At 50.1% G+C, this 18,197-nt stretch overlaps 1 protein-coding gene across 2 annotated transcripts in view; it reads left to right on the forward strand.

The window, feature by feature from the left end:
* Nucleotides 1–2,294: 2,294 nt before the first annotated feature.
* cyldl (cylindromatosis (turban tumor syndrome), like) overlaps nucleotides 2,295–18,197 on the forward strand; it is a 38,966-nt gene continuing 23,063 nt past the window's right edge. The window contains exons 1-6 of one of the 2 annotated variants that reach the window (XR_007956435.1): nucleotides 2,295–2,462; nucleotides 3,699–3,931; nucleotides 11,899–12,375; nucleotides 13,467–13,760; nucleotides 16,129–16,234; nucleotides 17,715–17,926. Coding sequence is in view for 1 of the 2 variants with exons in the window: in XM_052016999.1 (XP_051872959.1) it covers nucleotides 11,926–12,375; nucleotides 13,467–13,760; nucleotides 16,129–16,234; nucleotides 17,715–17,926 (1,062 nt within the window). In the remaining variant the exon portion in view is untranslated. The remainder of the gene's footprint in view (nucleotides 2,463–3,698; nucleotides 3,932–11,898; nucleotides 12,376–13,466; nucleotides 13,761–16,128; nucleotides 16,235–17,714; nucleotides 17,927–18,197) is intronic. The other variant, XM_052016999.1, reaches the window with a different exon arrangement.

Here is an 18,197-nt window from a genome sequence, read left to right on the forward strand (position 1 = left end):
TCCTGTCTCCTTGTCTTTATTGCAGACTTCAGTTGTATTTATTACTGAGGAGTCGTATCCTATCTGTGCCCAGCCGACACAGAGCAAGAGGGAAGGCTGGTTAAATCGAGGGGTAATGCTTAGATCGTCCAAGTTTGCTTCGAAATAGCTCTCAATCCTGGGAGCTCTAACATTGTAAAATACAAAGCAGTTTGGTATTGGTATTGGTTTATTATTGTCGCTTGTACCAAGCTACAGTGAAAAACTTGTTTCAGGCAGGCTGGAAGTTGTGGAATTCCCTCTCTAAACCTTTAACATCTGCCCTGATTGTGGTGTGTCCCCGTGTCAGCATCTGTCTGACCACAGTATCCTGAGGCTTGAAATTCAGGGCATGACATTCAAACCCTGAGAGACTGGGCAGATTTAAAGGCACATCCACAGACCCACAGCAGGGTACAACTGCCTCCTGTTTATTACCAGGATGGGGGTAACGAGTTAGTCCTGGTTTTGTTGGGGAGAAGCGAACTGGGTCCCAAACCACATGAGGAGCGACTGTCCGCCCAGTCAGGCAGCACGGCCCAAATCCTAACCACCTGTGGAGTAAACTCCTCGTCATCCTGCTGCTTTGGCCTGTCACCTTGTGCTGGTAACGGCACCAGGGCAGGGTCACAGTGTTAGCTGCATGGGATGGGATTTGTGACATAGACTAGCTGCCTGTTAGTGTGTTGTGATGAACAGCAGCTTGAAGGTAAGCAAGCAGCAGACTGCTGAGAGATGGGGTAGGAAGGAAGGGTGGCCACACAAAGTGTGTCACTGGGGAGGGATTATCATATGAAGAGGGAGCAGCTTCTGGCACCCACCTGGGTGTGTAAACCAGAATGCTGCCTGGTTTAGACAGTATGCATTATGGGGAGAGACTAAGGGAGCTGGGTCTTTACTCTTTGGAGAGAAGGAGGATGATAGGAGACATGATAGAGGTGTACGAAATATTTGAGAGGAATAGATAGAGTGGACAACCAGTGCCTCTTTCCCAGGGCACCAATGCTCAATACAAGAGGGCATGGCTTTAAAGTAATGGGTGGGAAGTTCAAGGGAGATATCAGAGGAAGCTTTTTTTACCCAGAGAGTGGTTGGGGCACGGAATGCGCTGCCTGTGGAGGTGGTGGAGGCAGGTACATTGGTCAAATTCAAGAGATTACTAGATAAGCATATGGAGGAATTTAAAATAGAGGGGTATGTGGGGGGAAGGGGTTAGATAATATTAGGCGAGGTTTAAAGGTCGGCACGACATTGTGGGCCGAAGGGCCTGTATTGTGCTGTACTGTTCTATGTCCTTATAATACAGCGTTTACAAAAAGGCAGCTCACCACCTCAGGAGTAATTAGGGAGGGGCAATTAAAAAGCTGGTTTAGCCGACATTATAGAAAAAATGCGAACTCCACAGAGAGTGCTGGAGGTCAGGAGCGAACACGGGAGCTGAGAGGAAGCAGCAATACCAGCTGCACCTCCCAAACTCCCCCGTTGTTTAAATAGAATTCTTCAGGTAAGTCCCTATTGTACTTCCTCATAACATGAGCATCGTTAAAAACAGTCCCTCGCATTCCAGCCTTGATACAGAGAACGTGTGAAGCACTCAGCAGGTCGGGCAGTGTCCGGGCTGTGAAGACAGAGCAGGTTGGGCAGGGAATACCTCTGTGAGGGGAGGGAGGGATGGGGGGGGGGAGGGTGGTGGGAGGGATGGGGGGGGGGAGGGTGGTGGGAGGGATGAGGGTTGGGGAGGAGATGGTGGGGGGAGGGGATGTGGGGGGGGCTGAGGGTGGGGGTGAGGGTGTGGTGGGAGGTATGAGGGTTGGGGGGGAGATGGTGGGGAGGGGATGTGGGGGGGCTGAGGGAGGGGTGAGGGTGTGGTGGGAGGTATGAGGGTTGGGGAGGGGCTGAGGGGAGGTGAGCGTGTGGTGGGAGGTATGAGGGTTGGGGAGGGAGGTATGAGGGTTGGGGAGGAGGGATGGTGGGGAGGGAGGTATGAGGGTTGGGGAGGAGGGATGGTGGGGAGGGAGGTATGAGGGTTGGGGAGGAGGGATGGTGGGGAGGGAGGTATGAGGGTTGGGGAGAGGAGGGTGTGGTGGGAGGTATGAGGGTTGGGGAGGGAGGTATGAGGGTTGGGGAGGAGGGATGGTGGGGAGGGAGGTATGAGGGTTGGGGAGGGGATGTGGGGGGGCTGAGGGTGTGGTGGGAGGTATGAGGGTGGGGGTGGAGGGGAAGCGGGAGGAGGAGGCTGGGCGGGGCGGGGGGAGGGGGTTGCGAGCCCGGCCTTGGGGTTGCCGAAGCCTCAGGCTGGGCGGTCCGGGGGGCGGTATCGGCGCTGCCGGGAGCAGTTCGGCCTCCGACCTGCAGAGGGAGATCCCGCGGCCGGGCCCGGCACCTGCTGCGGGCGGAAGCGGCGGAGCGCGGCCTCGGAGCGGCGGCGGCGGACGGGCCTCACGGTAAGTGCCGGCCCCGGAGCTGCCCCCCACCCCCCGTCCCTCCCTCCCTCCCTCCCACCCCCCCCGTCCCTCCCTCCCACCCCCCCGTCCCTCCTTCCCACCCCCCCCGTCCCTCCCTCCCTCTCACCCCCCCCCCGTCCCTCCCTCCCACCCTCCCTCTCCCCGTCCCTCCCTCCCTCCCACCCCCCCGTCCCTCCCTCCCTCCCACCCCCCCGTCCCTCCCTCCCTCCCACCCCCGTCCCTCTCACCCCCCCGTCCGTCCCTCCCTCCCTCCCACCCCCCCCGTCCCTCCCTCCCTCCCTCCCACCCCCCCGTCCCTCCCTCCTTCCCACCCCCGTCCCTCCCTCTCACCCTCCCACCCCCGTCCCTCCCTCCCTCCCTCTCACCCGCCGTCCCTCCCTCTCACCCCGTCCCTCTCACCCTCTCACCCCCCCATCCGTCCCTCCCTCCCCCGTCCCTCCCTCCCTCCCTCTCCCACCCCGTCCCTCCCTCCCTCTCCCACCCCCGTCCCTCCCTCCCTCCCTCTCACCCCCCCGTCCCTCCCTCCCTCCCACCCCCCGTCCCTCCCTCCCTCCCTCTCCCACCCCGTCCCTCCCTCCCTCCCTCTCCCACCCCGTCCCTCCCTCCCTCTCCCACCCCCGTCCCTCCCTCCCTCCCTCCCACCCCCCCCGTCCCTCCCTCCCTCCCACCCCCCGTCCCTCCCTCCCTCCCTCTCCCACCCCCGTCCTCCCCCTCCCCCCTCTCACCCCTCCCTCCCCCCTCTCACCCCTCCACTCCCCGTCCCTCTCTCTCACCCCACCCCCGTCCCTCCCTCTCACTCTCCCTCCCTCTCAGCCCCCATCCCTCCCTCCCTCCCTCTCACCCCCCCCCACTCCCCATCCCTCCCTCCCTCCCTCTCACCCCCCCCCACTCCCCATCCCTCCCTCCCTCCCTCCCTCTCAGCCCCCCCACTCCCCGTCCCTCCCTACCCTCGTTCCACACACCCACCCCCTGGTTCCTTCCTCCTCCCGGCCCCCACCCACCCCCCCCTGCCGGCCCTACACCTCCCCATCCCCCCTTCCCCCACCGGCCCTACACCACCTCCTCCCCTCCCCTCCCCCCCACTGGCTTCCCCCCCCCACACCACTCGTGCCCCCCCCACACCACTCTCGCAGAGAATTCCTGAGATTCATTTCCCTCTGTGGGAAGACATTTTTGCCCACCTCAGTTTTAAATGACTGTCCCCTTATCTTGCAGCTGTGTCCTCTTGTTTGTGACTCTCCCACTGTTGGCAACATCTCAGCACCTCCCCTGTCGAGCCCCCTCAGGATCTTGTCTGTTTGAATAAGGTCACCCCTCATTCTTCTGAACTCCAAGGAATACAAACCCCAGCTGTCCAGCCTCTCTTGACAGGACAACCCTCTCATCGCGGGAATTAGCCTGGTGAATCTCCTATGGACTGCCTCCAATGCTAATATAGTCAACTATAGGTAAGGAGACCAAAAGTGCACAGTATTCCAAGTATGGCCTGACCAACACCCTGTAACAAAACCTCTCTATTCTTAAATGCCAACCCCTTTAAAATAAAGGCCAAAATGTTGTTTGCCTTTTGAACTACTTATTGGACCTTCCTGCTAACGTTTTGTGATCCATGCTCCAGAACACTTGGATCCCTCTGAACTTCACTCATTTGCAGTCTCTCTCCCTTTAGATGATAATCTACCATTTGATTCCTCTTACCAAAGCGCATGGTAGTAACAACGTTTAAAAGACACTTGGATGAGTACATGGATAGGAAAGGTTTAGAGGGATGTGGGCCAAACGCAGGCAAATGGGACAAGCTTAGACGAGCATCTTGATCGGCATGGATGAGTTGGGCTGAAGGGCCTGTTTCGTGCTGTTATTACTCTATGATCTGACACTTCCCCCACATTGCCCAGTTTTTACCTCATCTACCTGCACCCTGTTGCAGAACCACAGTGTTGTAGATCCATACAGCATAGAAGCAGGCCCTTTGGGCCAACTGGTCCATGCCAACTAAGATTCCCAGCTAAGCTGGTCCCACTTGTCTGAGTTTGGCCCATATCCCTATCAACTTTGCCTTTCCATGTCCTCATCACGACATGCCCTTCCACCTAATTCTGTATCATCGGCAAACTTGGAAACCTTGTATTTTGTTTCTTCATCCAGGCCATTAATGTAAATGCTTAGTTTCAGATTGTAATTGGTTTATTATTGTCACATGTATCGCGATACAGTGAAAAGGTTAGTTTTGCATGCCATCCATACAGATCATTCCATACATAAGTACAATGAGGTGGTACAAGGGAAAAGCACAGTTACAGAGAAAGTGCAGTGCAGGCAGACAATAAGGTGCAAGGGCCATGATGAGGTAGATTGTGGGATCATGAGTCCATCTTATTGTACAGCAGTTCAATTCAAGAGTCTTATAACAGTGGGATAGAAGCTGTCCTTGAGCCTGGTGGTACATGCTTCCAGGCTTTTGTATCTTCTGCCCGATGGAAGGGAGGAGAAGAGCAAATGACTGGGGTGGGTGGGGTCTTTGATTATGTTAGCTAAAAAGAGCTGATCTGCCAGTTTGGCAATCTGTCTTCTAGTTATTGCAATAATTCAGATTCCTTTGTTGCCACATTCTTCGGGCGGAGAGAGAACATGCAATTAAAAGGCTGCTGTTAAACTCTGTCAGATGCTAACCTTAACTGTCAGAACCTTCCTACTTGTAGTTTTGTGGGAAATGTGTGGAAGAAGATCCAATTGGGATAACACTGTGGCTTCGCTATTCTCTAGTGTATGAACCTTTGGTTTATTTTTATTCGAATTATGTTCTTTGTTGTAAAAATTCTGTTTATGTTTAACTTATGTTTTTCTTGTGAATGCTGCTTATCTGATGCTTTGTGCCTGTGATGCTGCTGCAAGTAAGTTTTTCATTGCACTGGTGCACACATGCATATGACAATAAACTTGACTTTGACTCTGTTTTCACTGCACTTTAAGAAAAAGCGTTTCAAAGACCCACAACCCCTTCAGAGGGAAACAAAATCCTCTGTCTTAAATGTGCAACCTTTTATTTTTAAGCAGTGACCCCTGATTCCAGATTCTCCTGCATGAAGAAACATCCTCTCCCCGTCCACCCTGTTAGGACAGAGTGGCTTTATTCCAGAGACACATTTCGTGCTGCTTCTGTGGAATCCTTTACCATCAAAATATTGCCACCAGGTCAAATCAGGAGCGGTTCAAATTTATTGTCACAGGCATACATACTCAGGGTGTAAATGCCATGAAAATTAGCTTTTTGCAGCAGCACAGTAAATTGGTAAATTAATTAACATAACTTTTACATTACATATATGATAAAATAAACATAATGCTGTCTATTTTGCATAAAAGAAGCATTTAAAAAAAGGATAAAAAATAAACCCTGTTGCCTCAGTAAAGCATCCAACATAATCAAAGACCCCACCCACCCTGGACATTCTCTCTTCTCCCCCCTCCCAATGGGCAGAAGATGCAAAAGCCTGAAAGCACGTACCACCAGGCTCAAGGACAGCTTCTATCCCGCTGTGATCAGACTACTGAATGGACGTTAAGGTGGACTCCTGACCGCACAATCTACCTCGTTATGACCTTGCACCTTACTGTCTGCCTGCACTGCACTTTCTCTGTAGCTGTAACACTTCATTCTGCATTCTGTTATTGTTTTACCCAGTACCACCTCAATGCACTGTGTCATGAATTGATCTGTATGAAGTGTTTGTAGGACAAGTTTTTCACTGTACCTCAGTACAAGTGACAATAATAACCAATTCCAATAACAATATCAGTGCAAGTTGAGAGAGAGGGAAAAAGAAATCCAGTCTGAGGTAGTGTTGGGGTTGTTCAGGTGGGTTCAAGAACCTGACGGCAGTGGAGAAGAAGCTGTTGTTGAACCTTGAGGTGTGGGTCTTCAGTACCTCTTGCCTGATGGCAGCATCGAGAGGATGGTGTGGCTGTAATTTTAAAAAGGGAAGATTATAAAGAAAATAAACTTTTGTGCCTTGATTAGAATAGTTAACCAGGAGTTATAATATTTTAATGTGAGACCCTGTTATGAATGATATTGTTTGCCACTTGGGACTTCCTGCTGGGATTTACACTGAGCATTTGAAGAACAGTAACTGTTTTAAATCCATTCACAGGCTATGCTGGCATTTGTTGTCCATCCCTAACTGCCTCAGCACTCAGGAGGCAGTTAAGAATCAACCGCTTGGTGGGTCTGATGTCACACATTGGCTCGACTGCGTAGGGCTTCCCCCCCCCCGAAGGGAATCAGTCAGTCAGGACGGTTTATCCAGTGGTTCCATGGTTATCATGACTGAAAACAGTTTCAGCTTTATTTAGTTCCTTGAATTTAAATTGCCCATTTTCCATGGTGGAATTTGAACTCTTAGAAACTTCCTCTCGCTGAGGGTGGTGAATCTCTGGAGTTCTCTGCCCCGGAGGGTGATGGCAGCTGGATCTTTAGAAGTATTTAGGTGGATAAGTATTCAATAGATTGTTTAAGCTTCTTTGTTAAGATTCTCCACAGGGCTGTGGAGAAATGGCACGGAAGAGGGGTTGAGGCCAGCGTAGTCGAGTCGAGTTTATTGCCATGTGCACAAGTACGGTGAGGTACAGGTACAATGAAAAACTTGCTTGCAGCAACCTCACAGACACGTGGATTCAGACAACACACAGAACATAATGAAGAAAAAGTCTGTGCACAACAAGACATTTATGCAAAACCACAATTAGGAACAAGTCCACGGCAGTGCAAGAGGTGGTCCGTAGTGTTCTGTTGCAGAGGTAGGGTTAGGGTTGCGCAGGTCAGTTCAAGAACCTGATGGCTGTCAGAAAGTAGCAGTTCCTGAACTTGGTGGTGTGGGACTTCAGGCTTCTGTACCTCCTGCCCAATGGTAGCACCTTGTCAAATGCAAAGCTTCTTTGTAAAGCTTCTAAGAAAGTAGAGGGGCTGGCTTAGATCAGCCATGAACATACTGAATTGCTTTTTTGGAAACAATGCTTTAGTCCATTGATGTCCACCCGTGGAGGACAGCGGGGGTCTTGGTTCAATTTCCCACCCGAAATGGCACTTTCAAGAATGGGTGTTGCCTCTCAGTGTGTGTGGAGCTGCCCTTCCAGTGGTGTCCTCCTTTCTCAGTGCTGCCTGTCCAAGAGGGTGCTGACCCCTGCTACCCAACCTGAGAGTGGCTCAGATCTACCACTTCTTCTCGCAGCTCACATCGGGCAGGAGGTACAGAAGCCTGAAGCCCCACACTATCGGGTTCAGGAACAGCTACTTCCCTTCAACCATTTGGTTCTTGAACCAACCAGCACAACCCTAATCATTATCTCAGTGTAACAACACAGCAACACTATGACCACTTTGCACTACAGTGGACTTTTTTTTTGTTCTAATTATGTTCTTTCTTGTAAAAATGCTGCGTATAATTTATGTTTAAATTCTGTTTTTCTTGTGAATGCTGCTTATCTGATGCTATGTGCCTGTGATGCTGTTGCAAGTAAGTTTTTCATTGCACCTGTGCACACATGGACTTGTGCAGATGACAGTAAACTCGACTTTGACTGTGAAATCCCTGGAGAGGGACTGAGGTCGGTCGCTGCCTATTGACCTGTCTCTGAACCATGTCCACCCCGACCCTGAATTATAAACTCCGGGCTGGGAAACCACTGGATTCCTTGCCACGGTGTGCTGGAGGATCCAGCAATGGGACAGGGACAGGGTCCTTGGGAACAGCTTCGCACAGTTTCAGCATCGGAGGCTGATAGACGTTTATACAATTATGAGAGGCATAGATAGGGTAGACAGTCAGGAATGCTTTTCCCCAGGGTGTAAACGTCAAATACTAGAGGGCATTAGGAAGCATCCTATCCGGATGTATCACGGCTTGGTACGGCAACTGCTCTGCCCAGGACCGCGAGAAACTACAGAGTTGTGGACACAGCTCAGCACATTGTGGAAACCAGCCTCACCTCCGTGGACTCCGTCTGCACTTCTCACTGCCTCGGTAAAGCAGCCAGCATAATCAAAGACCCCACCCACCCCAGACATTCTCTCTTCTCCCCCCTCCCATCGGGCAGAAGATGCAAAAGCCTGAAAGCACGTACCACCAGGCTCAAGGACAGCTTCTATCCCACTGTTATGACACAACTGAATGGAGGTTGAGATGGACTCTTGACCTCACAATCTACCTCGTTATGACCTTGCACCTTATTTTCTACCTGCACTGCACTTTCTCTGTAGCTGTAACACTTAATTCTGTATTCTGCACCTCAATGCACTGTGTAATCTGTACAATCGGTATGCAAGACAAGTTTTTCACATGTACCGAAAAGCTTTGTTTACATGCCATCCAGACAGATTGTTCCATACATAAGTACATCGAGGTAGCAAAATGATAAACAGAGTGCAGAATGTAATGTTACAGTTACTGAGAAAGTGCAGTGCAGGATTCCCTAAAGGTTAACTTGCCGGTCAAGTTGGTAGTAAGGAAGGCAAATGCAATGTTCGCATTCATTTTAAGAGGACTAGAATATAAAAGCAAGGATGTAGTGCTGAGGCTTTATAAGGCGTTGGTCAGACCACATTTGGAGTATTGTGAGCAGTTTTGGGCTCCATATCTAAGGAAGGATGTGCTGGCATTGAAGAGGGTCCAGAGGAGGTTTGTGAGAATGATCCCAGGAATGAAAGGGTTAACACGGGAGCATTTGATGACGCTGGGCCTGTACTCGCTGGAGTTTAGAAAGATGAGGGGGGATCTCATTGAAACCTACCGAATATTAAAAGGCCTGGATAGAGTGGATGTGGAGAGGATGTTTCCAGTAGTGGGAGAGTCTAGGACCAGACGGCACAGCCTCAGAATAAAAGGACATCCCTTTAGAACAGAGATGAGGAGGAATTTCTTCAGCCGGTGGGTGGTGAACCTGTGGAATTCATTGCCACAGACGGCTTTGGAGGCCAAGTCATTGGTATATTTCATGTGGAGGTTGATAGGTTCTTGATTATTAAGGGCGTGAAAGGTTACGGGGAGAAGGCACAAGAATGGGGTTGATGGGGAAAAGTAAATCAGCCATAATCGAATGGCGGAGAAGACTCGATGGGCCGAATGGCCTAATTCTGCACCTGTGTCTTATTGGAGATTTACGAAGCAAGGTTTTTACACAGAGAGTGGTGGGTGCCTGGAACAGGCTGCCTGGGGTAGTGGTGGAAGCAGATACGACATTCAGACAGACACATTGACAGGCAGGGAATGGAGGGATATGGACGATGTGCAGGCAGCGGGGATTAGATTAGAATCGCATCATGGTCAGCACAGACATTCTGGGCTGAAGGGCCTTTTCCTGTGCTGTACTGTTCCATGTTATCAAGGGTTTACCACACCCAAAGCAAAGTCGGAAATCTTCCCATGTGTCTTAACCACAGTCGAACCACAGCACCCACTTCAGTGGGTAGTTTCAGTCAGGCTCAGAGACACATCGGTGGGTGGGTGCCTGGGATAATTCTGGAGAACAGTCGCATTTAGCAACGGAGGGAGGGGGCAGCGGCAATAAAGTGCAGAAAGACATAATATAAACCAGAAGCAGGAGACGCCTGGAGAGCTTAAAGGGATGACAGAGCTGTGGCCCAGGGGGCTTAAAAGGAGTGGAGTCAAGGTCTGGAGAGTTTAAAAGGAGATTGAAAGGAGTCGAGAGACATGGGGAGTGGAGAGTGGGTCTGAGAGAGCCGGGGAGACAGGTCCACTGTCAGTGCTGATGCCTAGGACAACAGGTAGGTGACTGGTGGGTGTTCTCACTCTTCTGAGCAGAATTAGAATCAGGAGAGGTCGCACATTTAAAGTAATTAGATCCAAACAGGGCAGGCAAAGTATTGAAACTGCAATCCACGGGAACTGGTGGACCCCTTTGTGGTTCACAGTGGCCACACCATGTGTTGGTGTTCGAGGAGCTTTGTCTCACGGTCGATGAGCTGGAGTTTCAGACAATGCAAGGGGCAAAGTTCCAGGAATGCCTCCCCTCCACGGACTCTGTCGACACCTCTTGCTGCCTCAGTAAAGCAGCCAGCAGAATCAAAGACCCCTCCCACCCCGGACATTCTCTCTTCTCCCCCCTCCCATCAGGCAGAAGGTACAAAAGCCTGAAAGCACGTACCACTGGGCTCAAGGATAGTTTCTATCCTGCTGTTATAAGACTATTGAACAGTTCCCTAGTACAATAAGATGGACTCGTGACCTAACAATCTACCTCGTTATGACCTTGCACCTTATCGTCTGCCTGCACTGCACTTTCTCTGTAACTGTAACACTTTATTCTGCATTCTGTTATTGTTTTCCCTTGTTCTACCTCAATGCACTGATGTATTGAAATGATCTGTATGGATGGTATGCAAAACAAAGTTTTTCACTGTACCTCAGTACATGTAACAATAATAAACCAATTTACCAAATGGGACTAGCTCAGTCAGGCAACTTGGTTGGTATAGACAAGTTGGGCCGAAGGGCCTATTCCCATGCTGTATAACTCTGTGACTTTGGTTATGACTATAATATTCTGACAAAGGGTCTTGGACCAGCAATGTTAACTCTGTTTCTCTCTCTACAGATGCTCCCTGGCCCACTGAGTGTTTCTGACATGTAGAACATAGAACAGTACAGCAAAGGAACAGACCTTTGGCTTGCAATGTTGTGCTGAACTAATTAAACTAGTAATTAAACTCCTAACTAAACTAATCCCTTCTGCCTACACAATGTCCATATCCCTCCATTCTCTGCACATCCATGTGTCTATCTAAGAGCCTCTTAAACGTCTCTGTCACATCTGCCTCCACCACCACCCCTGGCAGCCCATTCCAGGCACCCACCACTCTCTGTGTAAAAAAAAATCTTGCCCTGCATCACGGTAGTGTAGCGGTTAGCATAACACTATTACAGCACCAGCGACCCGGGTTCAATTCCGGCCGCTGTCTATAAGGAGTTTGTACATTCTCCCTGTGTCTGCATGGGTTTCCTCCGGGTGCTCCGGTTTCCTCCCACATTCCAAAGACGTACGGGTTAGGAAGTTGTGGGCATGCTATGTTGGCGCCAGAAGCGTGGCAACACTTGTGGGCTGCCCCCAGAACGCTCGACGCAAAAGATGCATTTCACTGTGTTTTGATGTGCATGTGACTAATAAATAAATATCTTTTATATCCTTTGAACTTACCCCCTCCCAACTTAAATGCATGCCCTCTAGTATGAGACATTTCGACTCTGGAGGGGATAAAGATACCAGCTGTCTACTCTATCTGTGCCTCTCACAATCTTATAAACTTCTAAAATCATTTTGTTGAAAGGGATAATGTTCACTCCCTCTCCCACCTCCCCATCCATGTACATTTTCTGATACTTCCCATTTTATTCCTCAGGTCACCAGGACGTGACTTCCCAAAACCATGCCGTTCCTTCCCAATAAGAAAGAAATGAAGAAGCTCTACTTCATCCTGATGATGGACTTCCCCGTCCAGGACCGTGTGTTTCCCGCTGGGACCCTCACCGCCATTGCCGAGCCAGACTACCTGAAGGAGATAGAAGGCGACCCCCTACCGGGGCGGAAGCTGAAGTTCCGCCTGGTGGATGCTGAGGTGAGCCTGGAGCTGGAGGCGAGCATCCTGCAGCCCCTGAGTGAGGAGCAGGCAGGCTTGCTGCAGGCCGTCAGCCCCTCTGCCAAGCGGCTGCACCTCTACCTGGAGAAGGAGGCGTTGCGAGCAGCCCTGCAGCTCTGCCTGAATGACCCAGTGACCGTGGAGTACGACTCCGAGGCCCTGCCCGGCATCGTCAGGTACATCGGAAGTATCGTCGACAACCACGTGCTGTCCGCAACGTTCTTCGGAATCGAGCTGCAGGTAAGCTTGCCTCAAGCTGTGCCACCTCCAATCACTCCGGAATTCCAATAAGCCCCAAATTTCTCAGTTAGATTCCCGCTGTAACTCTTTCCCAGGTAATTGGTTTATTATCGTCACAAGTACTGAGGTGCAGTGAAAAACTTTGTTTTGCATGCCATCCATGCAAATCATTTCATCACATTGGGGGAGTACAAGGGGAAGCAATAACAGAATGCAGAATAAAGTGTTACAGTTACAGAGAAAGTGCAGTGCAGGCAGACAATAAGGTGCAAGGTCATAATGAGGGAGATTGAGAGGTTAAGAGTCCATCTTATTGTACAAGAGGCCAATTCAAGAGACTGATAACAGTGGGATAGAAGCTGTCCTTGAGCCTGGTGGTACGTGCTTTCAGGCTTTTGGTTATTCCATATAGAACAGAGAACAGTACAGCACAGGAACAGGCCCTTCAGCCCATGATGTCTGTACCGAACACGATACCAAATTAAACTGAACCTCTTCTGCCTGCACATGATCCGTATCCCTCCATTCCCTGCATATTCACGTGTCCATCTAAAAGCCTCTTAAACCCCTCGTATCTGCTTCCACCACCACCCCTGGCAACCCGTTCCAGGCACCCGCCGCTCTCTGTGTAAAATATCTTGCCCTGTACATCTCCTTTAAACTTTCCCCCTCTCACCTTAAATGATTGACATTTCTACCCTGGGAAAATGACTCTGACTGTCTACCTATCTATGCCTCTCATAATTTTATAAACTTCTCTCCTCAGCCCCCTAAGCCTCTAGATTGAATTCCAGCCATTAACTCACTCCTAAGTTAATATCATATATAAATCTCTCAAACTCCTCAATTAGATTCTAGCCTGTAACTCACTCCCAGGTATCTGTTATCTCACACAGAACCGTCCTGAATCCCACAATTTGCCATCACAAATCTTCAAACTTTGGATAATTCCTGCTGTTGAACTTTACCCTTTTTTTGTGGGGGGGTGTGTTCAGGTTTGGGGAGGATTGAATCATCTGCCCCTCTTCCTCTTCTCTCCCACCCCCCTCCACCAAAACCCTCCCTCAATTATTTCTTGTTACATATTCCAGGTGGATGCAAACGTGGATGGACTAAACAACGGAAGTTTTGGTGAGAAGCGGTATTTCCAGTGCAAGGAAAATCGTGGCATCTTTGTACCCTTCAACAAGGTGAAACTGCGGTGGAGTTCTGCGGACATCGGACAGACCGCGCTCACGGGCAGCACGAATCCCACTGACGCCGAGCGCTGTTGTCCTGTGGTCCCTGGAGACCATGTGGTCATCTACATGGAAGAGGAGATAAAGGAAGGGACGGTGGTGGGAATCTCTGACGGGGGGTCAACAGTTCTGGTCAACTTTACGTTGGTGAGTGGTCACACCTCAATGTTTAAGTTGTTAAAGCGTTGGAAACGAGACCTGGAACGGGCAGGTTGTCCCATGAAGGAAGGTTGGACAAACTAGGCTTGACTCAGCTGGAGTTTAGAAGAGTGAGAGGGGGCTTGATTGGTTTATTATTGTCACGTGAACCAAGATACAGTGAGAAACTTTTGTTTTGCAAGCCATCCATTCAGATAATTTCATCTCATCAGTGCTTGGAGGTAGGACAAGGGAAAACAGCAGAATATCCCATCGGGCAGAAGAATCAAAAGGTTGAGAACAAGTACCATCAGGCTCAAGGACGGCTTCTATCCCGCTGTTATAAGACTATTGAACGGTCCCTAGTACAATAAGATGGACTCTTGACCTGACAATCCACCTCGTCATGGCCCTTGCACCTTATTGTCTGCCTGCACTGCACTTTCTCTGTAACTGTAACACTATGTTCTTGCATTGCTACTGCTTTGTACCATCTCGATGTACTTGTGCTTGGAATAATCTGCCTGGATGGCTTGCAAACCAAGCTTTTCAGTACATTTCTCAGTACGTGTGACAGTAATAAACCGATTATGGTGTTACATGGCGAGGTAGATTGGGAGATCAAGAGTCCATCTTTTAGCGTATGACAGGTCCATTCAATAGTCTTATAACAGTGGGATAGAAGTTGTGCTTGAGCCTGGTGGTATGTGCTCTCAAACTTTTGTATCTTCTGCCCTATGGATATTCTGCGTACTGTTTTCCCTTGTACTACCTCATTGTACTGATGTGATGAAATGATCTGTATGGATGGCATGCAAAACAAAGTTTTTCACTGTACCTCGGTACATATGACAATAATAAACCAATGAAGTCCCCTCTCAACATCCAGGATGGGTGGGATCTTTGATTATGTTGACTGCCTTACCAAGGCGGTGAGGAGTATAGACAGAGTCCACGGAGGGGAGGCTGGTTTCTGTGATGTGCTGGGCTGTGTCCACAACTGTCTGCAGTTTCTTGTGGTCCTGGGTAGTTCTGTTGCCATACCAAGCCGTGGTGCATCTGGATAGGATGTTTTCTATGGTGCATCGGTAAAAATTGGTGAGGGTCAACTGGGATGTACTGATTTCTTTAGCCCCCTGAGGAAGTAGAGGTGCTGGCGCACTTTTTTGGCCGTTGCATCAATGTGGCTGGGCCAGGGCAAATTGTTGGTGATACTTACACCTGGAGAGAGACCTTGATGTCGATGTGGAGAGGATGTTTCCTCTAGTGTGGGAATCTGGAGCTAGGAGGTCACTGTTCGAAAATTAGGGGTCGCTCGTTTAAGACAGATGTGATGAAATTTCTTCTCCCAGAGGGCCTCTCCACAAAGGGCAGTGGAAGCATGGTCTTTGAATATTTTTAAGGCAGAAGTAGATTAATTCCGAATAAGCAAAGAGGTGAAAGGTTACCAGGGGTACGTAGGAATGTGGGATTGAGGTTACAAATGGCAGGTCCAGGCTCGAAGGGCTCTTGCTCCTATTTCCTATGTTTGAGCATCAAGAACCACAACTGTTTAAGGCCGCATTTAACAGTATTAAGACATAAAAACTGTACCTGCCTCAACCACTACCTCTGGCAGCTCATTCCGCATACTTACCACCATTTGAGTAAAAGAGTTTCCCCTCCAGTTCCTATTAAATCTCTCCCCTCTCATCTTAAACCTGTGCCCTCTAGTTTTTGATTCCCCAACCCTGGGAAAAAGACTGAGTTCATTCACTCTATTGATGCCCCTTGTGATTTTATTTCACCTCATTCTCCTACACTCCAAGGAATAAAGTCCCAGCCTATCCAATCTCTCAGTCACTCAAATCCTGGCAACATCCTTGTAAATCTTTTCTGCACTCTTTCCAGTTTAATAACATCTCTCCTATAGTAGGTTAAGTTGTTTCCCTTGGTGGGTGAGTCCAGGACTAGAGGGCACAGTCTTAGAATTAGAGGGTACCCATTTAGAACAGAAATGAGGAGAAATTTCTTTAGCCAGAGGGTCGTGGATTTATGGAATTCGTTGCCACATACAGCTGTGGAGGCCCGATCATTGGGGGTGTTTAAGGAGGAGATTGATAGGTATCTAATTAGTCAGGGTATCAAGGGATATGGGGAAAAGGCCTGGAATTGGGGCTAGATGGGAGAACAGTTCAGCTCATGGTGAGGTAGCGGAGCAGACTCGATGGGCCGAATGACCGACTTCTGCTCCTTTGTCTTGTGACCTTGTGAAAACTGAACACAATCTCCAAGTGCGGCCTCACCAGCATCCTGTACAACCGCCACCATGCCCTCCCAACTTCACGTTGCAGCTCTACCCCAACCACACCCTGAGGATCTGCCCGCTCTGTTGCAGGACCCCTCGAAGGGAGATGGGAAGATCACCACCCAGAAGATCCCACTGGAGTCCATCATCAAGAGGGAAATGCTGCAGCCCCCCAGGAACATCCAACGCTGCGTCTGTGAGTGGTGTAGGGGACGTCTCTGTGGGCTGGACAGTGGGGAGTCTTTGGGGGGGGGGGGGGCTGGTGGGCGGAGACTCTGGTGAGGAGGGGTGGAGGCAAGGATTCTCTGTGGGCTGCGGAATGAGGCTGGGGGGTTGGTGAGGAGGGTGGGGAGAGTTTGTACAAGTGGGGAGGTGGTTTCTGTGGGTATTGGGAGATGGGAGGGAGTCTCCATTGGTCTCAGACGTGGTCAGGAGAGCAGTAGGGCTGGAACAGTTGACTGTTCTTTCAACCACTACTTCTGCCTGTTACATTCTAGTCATAGACTCATACAGCACAGACACAGGCCCTTCGACCCAACAGGTCCATGCCAACCATCTAAGCTAGTCCCATTTGCCAGCATTTGGCCCATGTCCCTTTCCAATCCATGTACTTGTCCAACTGTCTTTTAAAAGTTGTTATTGTACCTGCCTCAACCACTTCCTCTGGCAGCTCGTTCCACATAGATACCACCCTTTGTGTAAAAAAATAAATAAATTGCCCCTCAGGTTCCTATTGAAGACCAGAAGACACAGGAGCAGAATTAGGCCGTTCGGCCCATCGAGTCTGCTCTAATATTTGATCACGGCTGATTTACTTTCCCTTCTCAACCCCATTCTCCTGCCTTCTCCCTGTCACCTTTGATGCCCTCACTAATCAAGATCCTATCAACCTCCGCTTTAAATACACTCAATGACTTGGCCTCAACAGCCGTCTGTGGCAATGAATTCCACAGATTCACCACCCTCTGGCTAAAGAAATTCCTCCTCATCTCAGTCCCAAAAGGACGTCCTTCTATTCTGAGGCTGTGCCCTCTGGTCCTAGACTCTCCCACTACTGGAAACATCCTCTCCACGTCCACTCGATGCAGGCTTTTCAATATTCAGTAGATTTCAATGAGATTCCCCCTCATCCTTCTGAGTACCGGCCCAGAGCAATGCTCCTGATACATTAACCCTTTCATCCCCAGGATCATTCTCATAAACCTCCTCTGGACCCTCTCCAACGCCAGCACATCCTTCTTTAGATATGGGGCCCAAAACTGCTCACAATACTCCGAATGTGGTCTGACCAACGTCTTATAAAGCCTCAGCCATTACATCCTTGGTGTAATGCATTACAAATCTCTCCGCTCTCACCTTAAACCTATGCCCTCTAGTTCTTGATTCCCCAACCCTGGGAAAAAAACTGAGTGCACTCACCCTATCTATGCCCCTCATGATTTTATACACCTCCATAAGATCATCCCTCGTTCTCCTGTGCTCCAATGAAAAAAGTCCTGTACCGCATTAGGAGAGTTAATTTTCCTAATTATTCTCTACCTGCCACTCATGCACTAGGACGCCCGGATCCCTCCACATCTCAGACCTCTACCACCTCTCACTGTTTAGGCCTTGGCCTCGGTGCCTGGCCCTGGATATCCGCTGACTTAAATGGGCCCTGGTTTCTTTCCTTGCAGCCAGAGAGAGCCAGCTCGCAGTGGACGGGGCGGAAACGGGTCAGAGCCCGAAGAATCAGGCCCTGGTGAATGGAGGGAGCCCTCCCCGCCACTACCTGGGGGTCAAGTCCACCGTGCAGATCAACATGGACAACGGGCCTCCGGTGACCGGGGTCATCCAGTGGATGGGGCAGCTCCCAGGGTTGTCTGGACAGCGGGCTGGTATCGAGCTGGTGAGTTCAGTGCTGTGGGTGACTCCGTTCGCACGTCCATCTGGGGAGGGGAACCAGAGGGTTCAACCAGATGGGCGACCAGAATTGTACACAATGTTAGTTTTCAGTTGTGGAGGGGAGGTGGATAGAGAAGGGGAGGCCGTGGTTACATGGGCACAAGAGAATGCAGATGCTGCAAGTCCTGAGGCAGGGTCATGACCCAAAAACGTCGGCCATCCCTCTGCCTCCACAGATGCTGCCTGACCCGCTGAGTTCCTCCAGCAGTTTGTTT

This window comes from Pristis pectinata, chromosome 5, assembly GCF_009764475.1.
Source record: "Pristis pectinata isolate sPriPec2 chromosome 5, sPriPec2.1.pri, whole genome shotgun sequence".
Lineage (NCBI taxonomy): Eukaryota > Metazoa > Chordata > Chondrichthyes > Rhinopristiformes > Pristidae > Pristis > Pristis pectinata.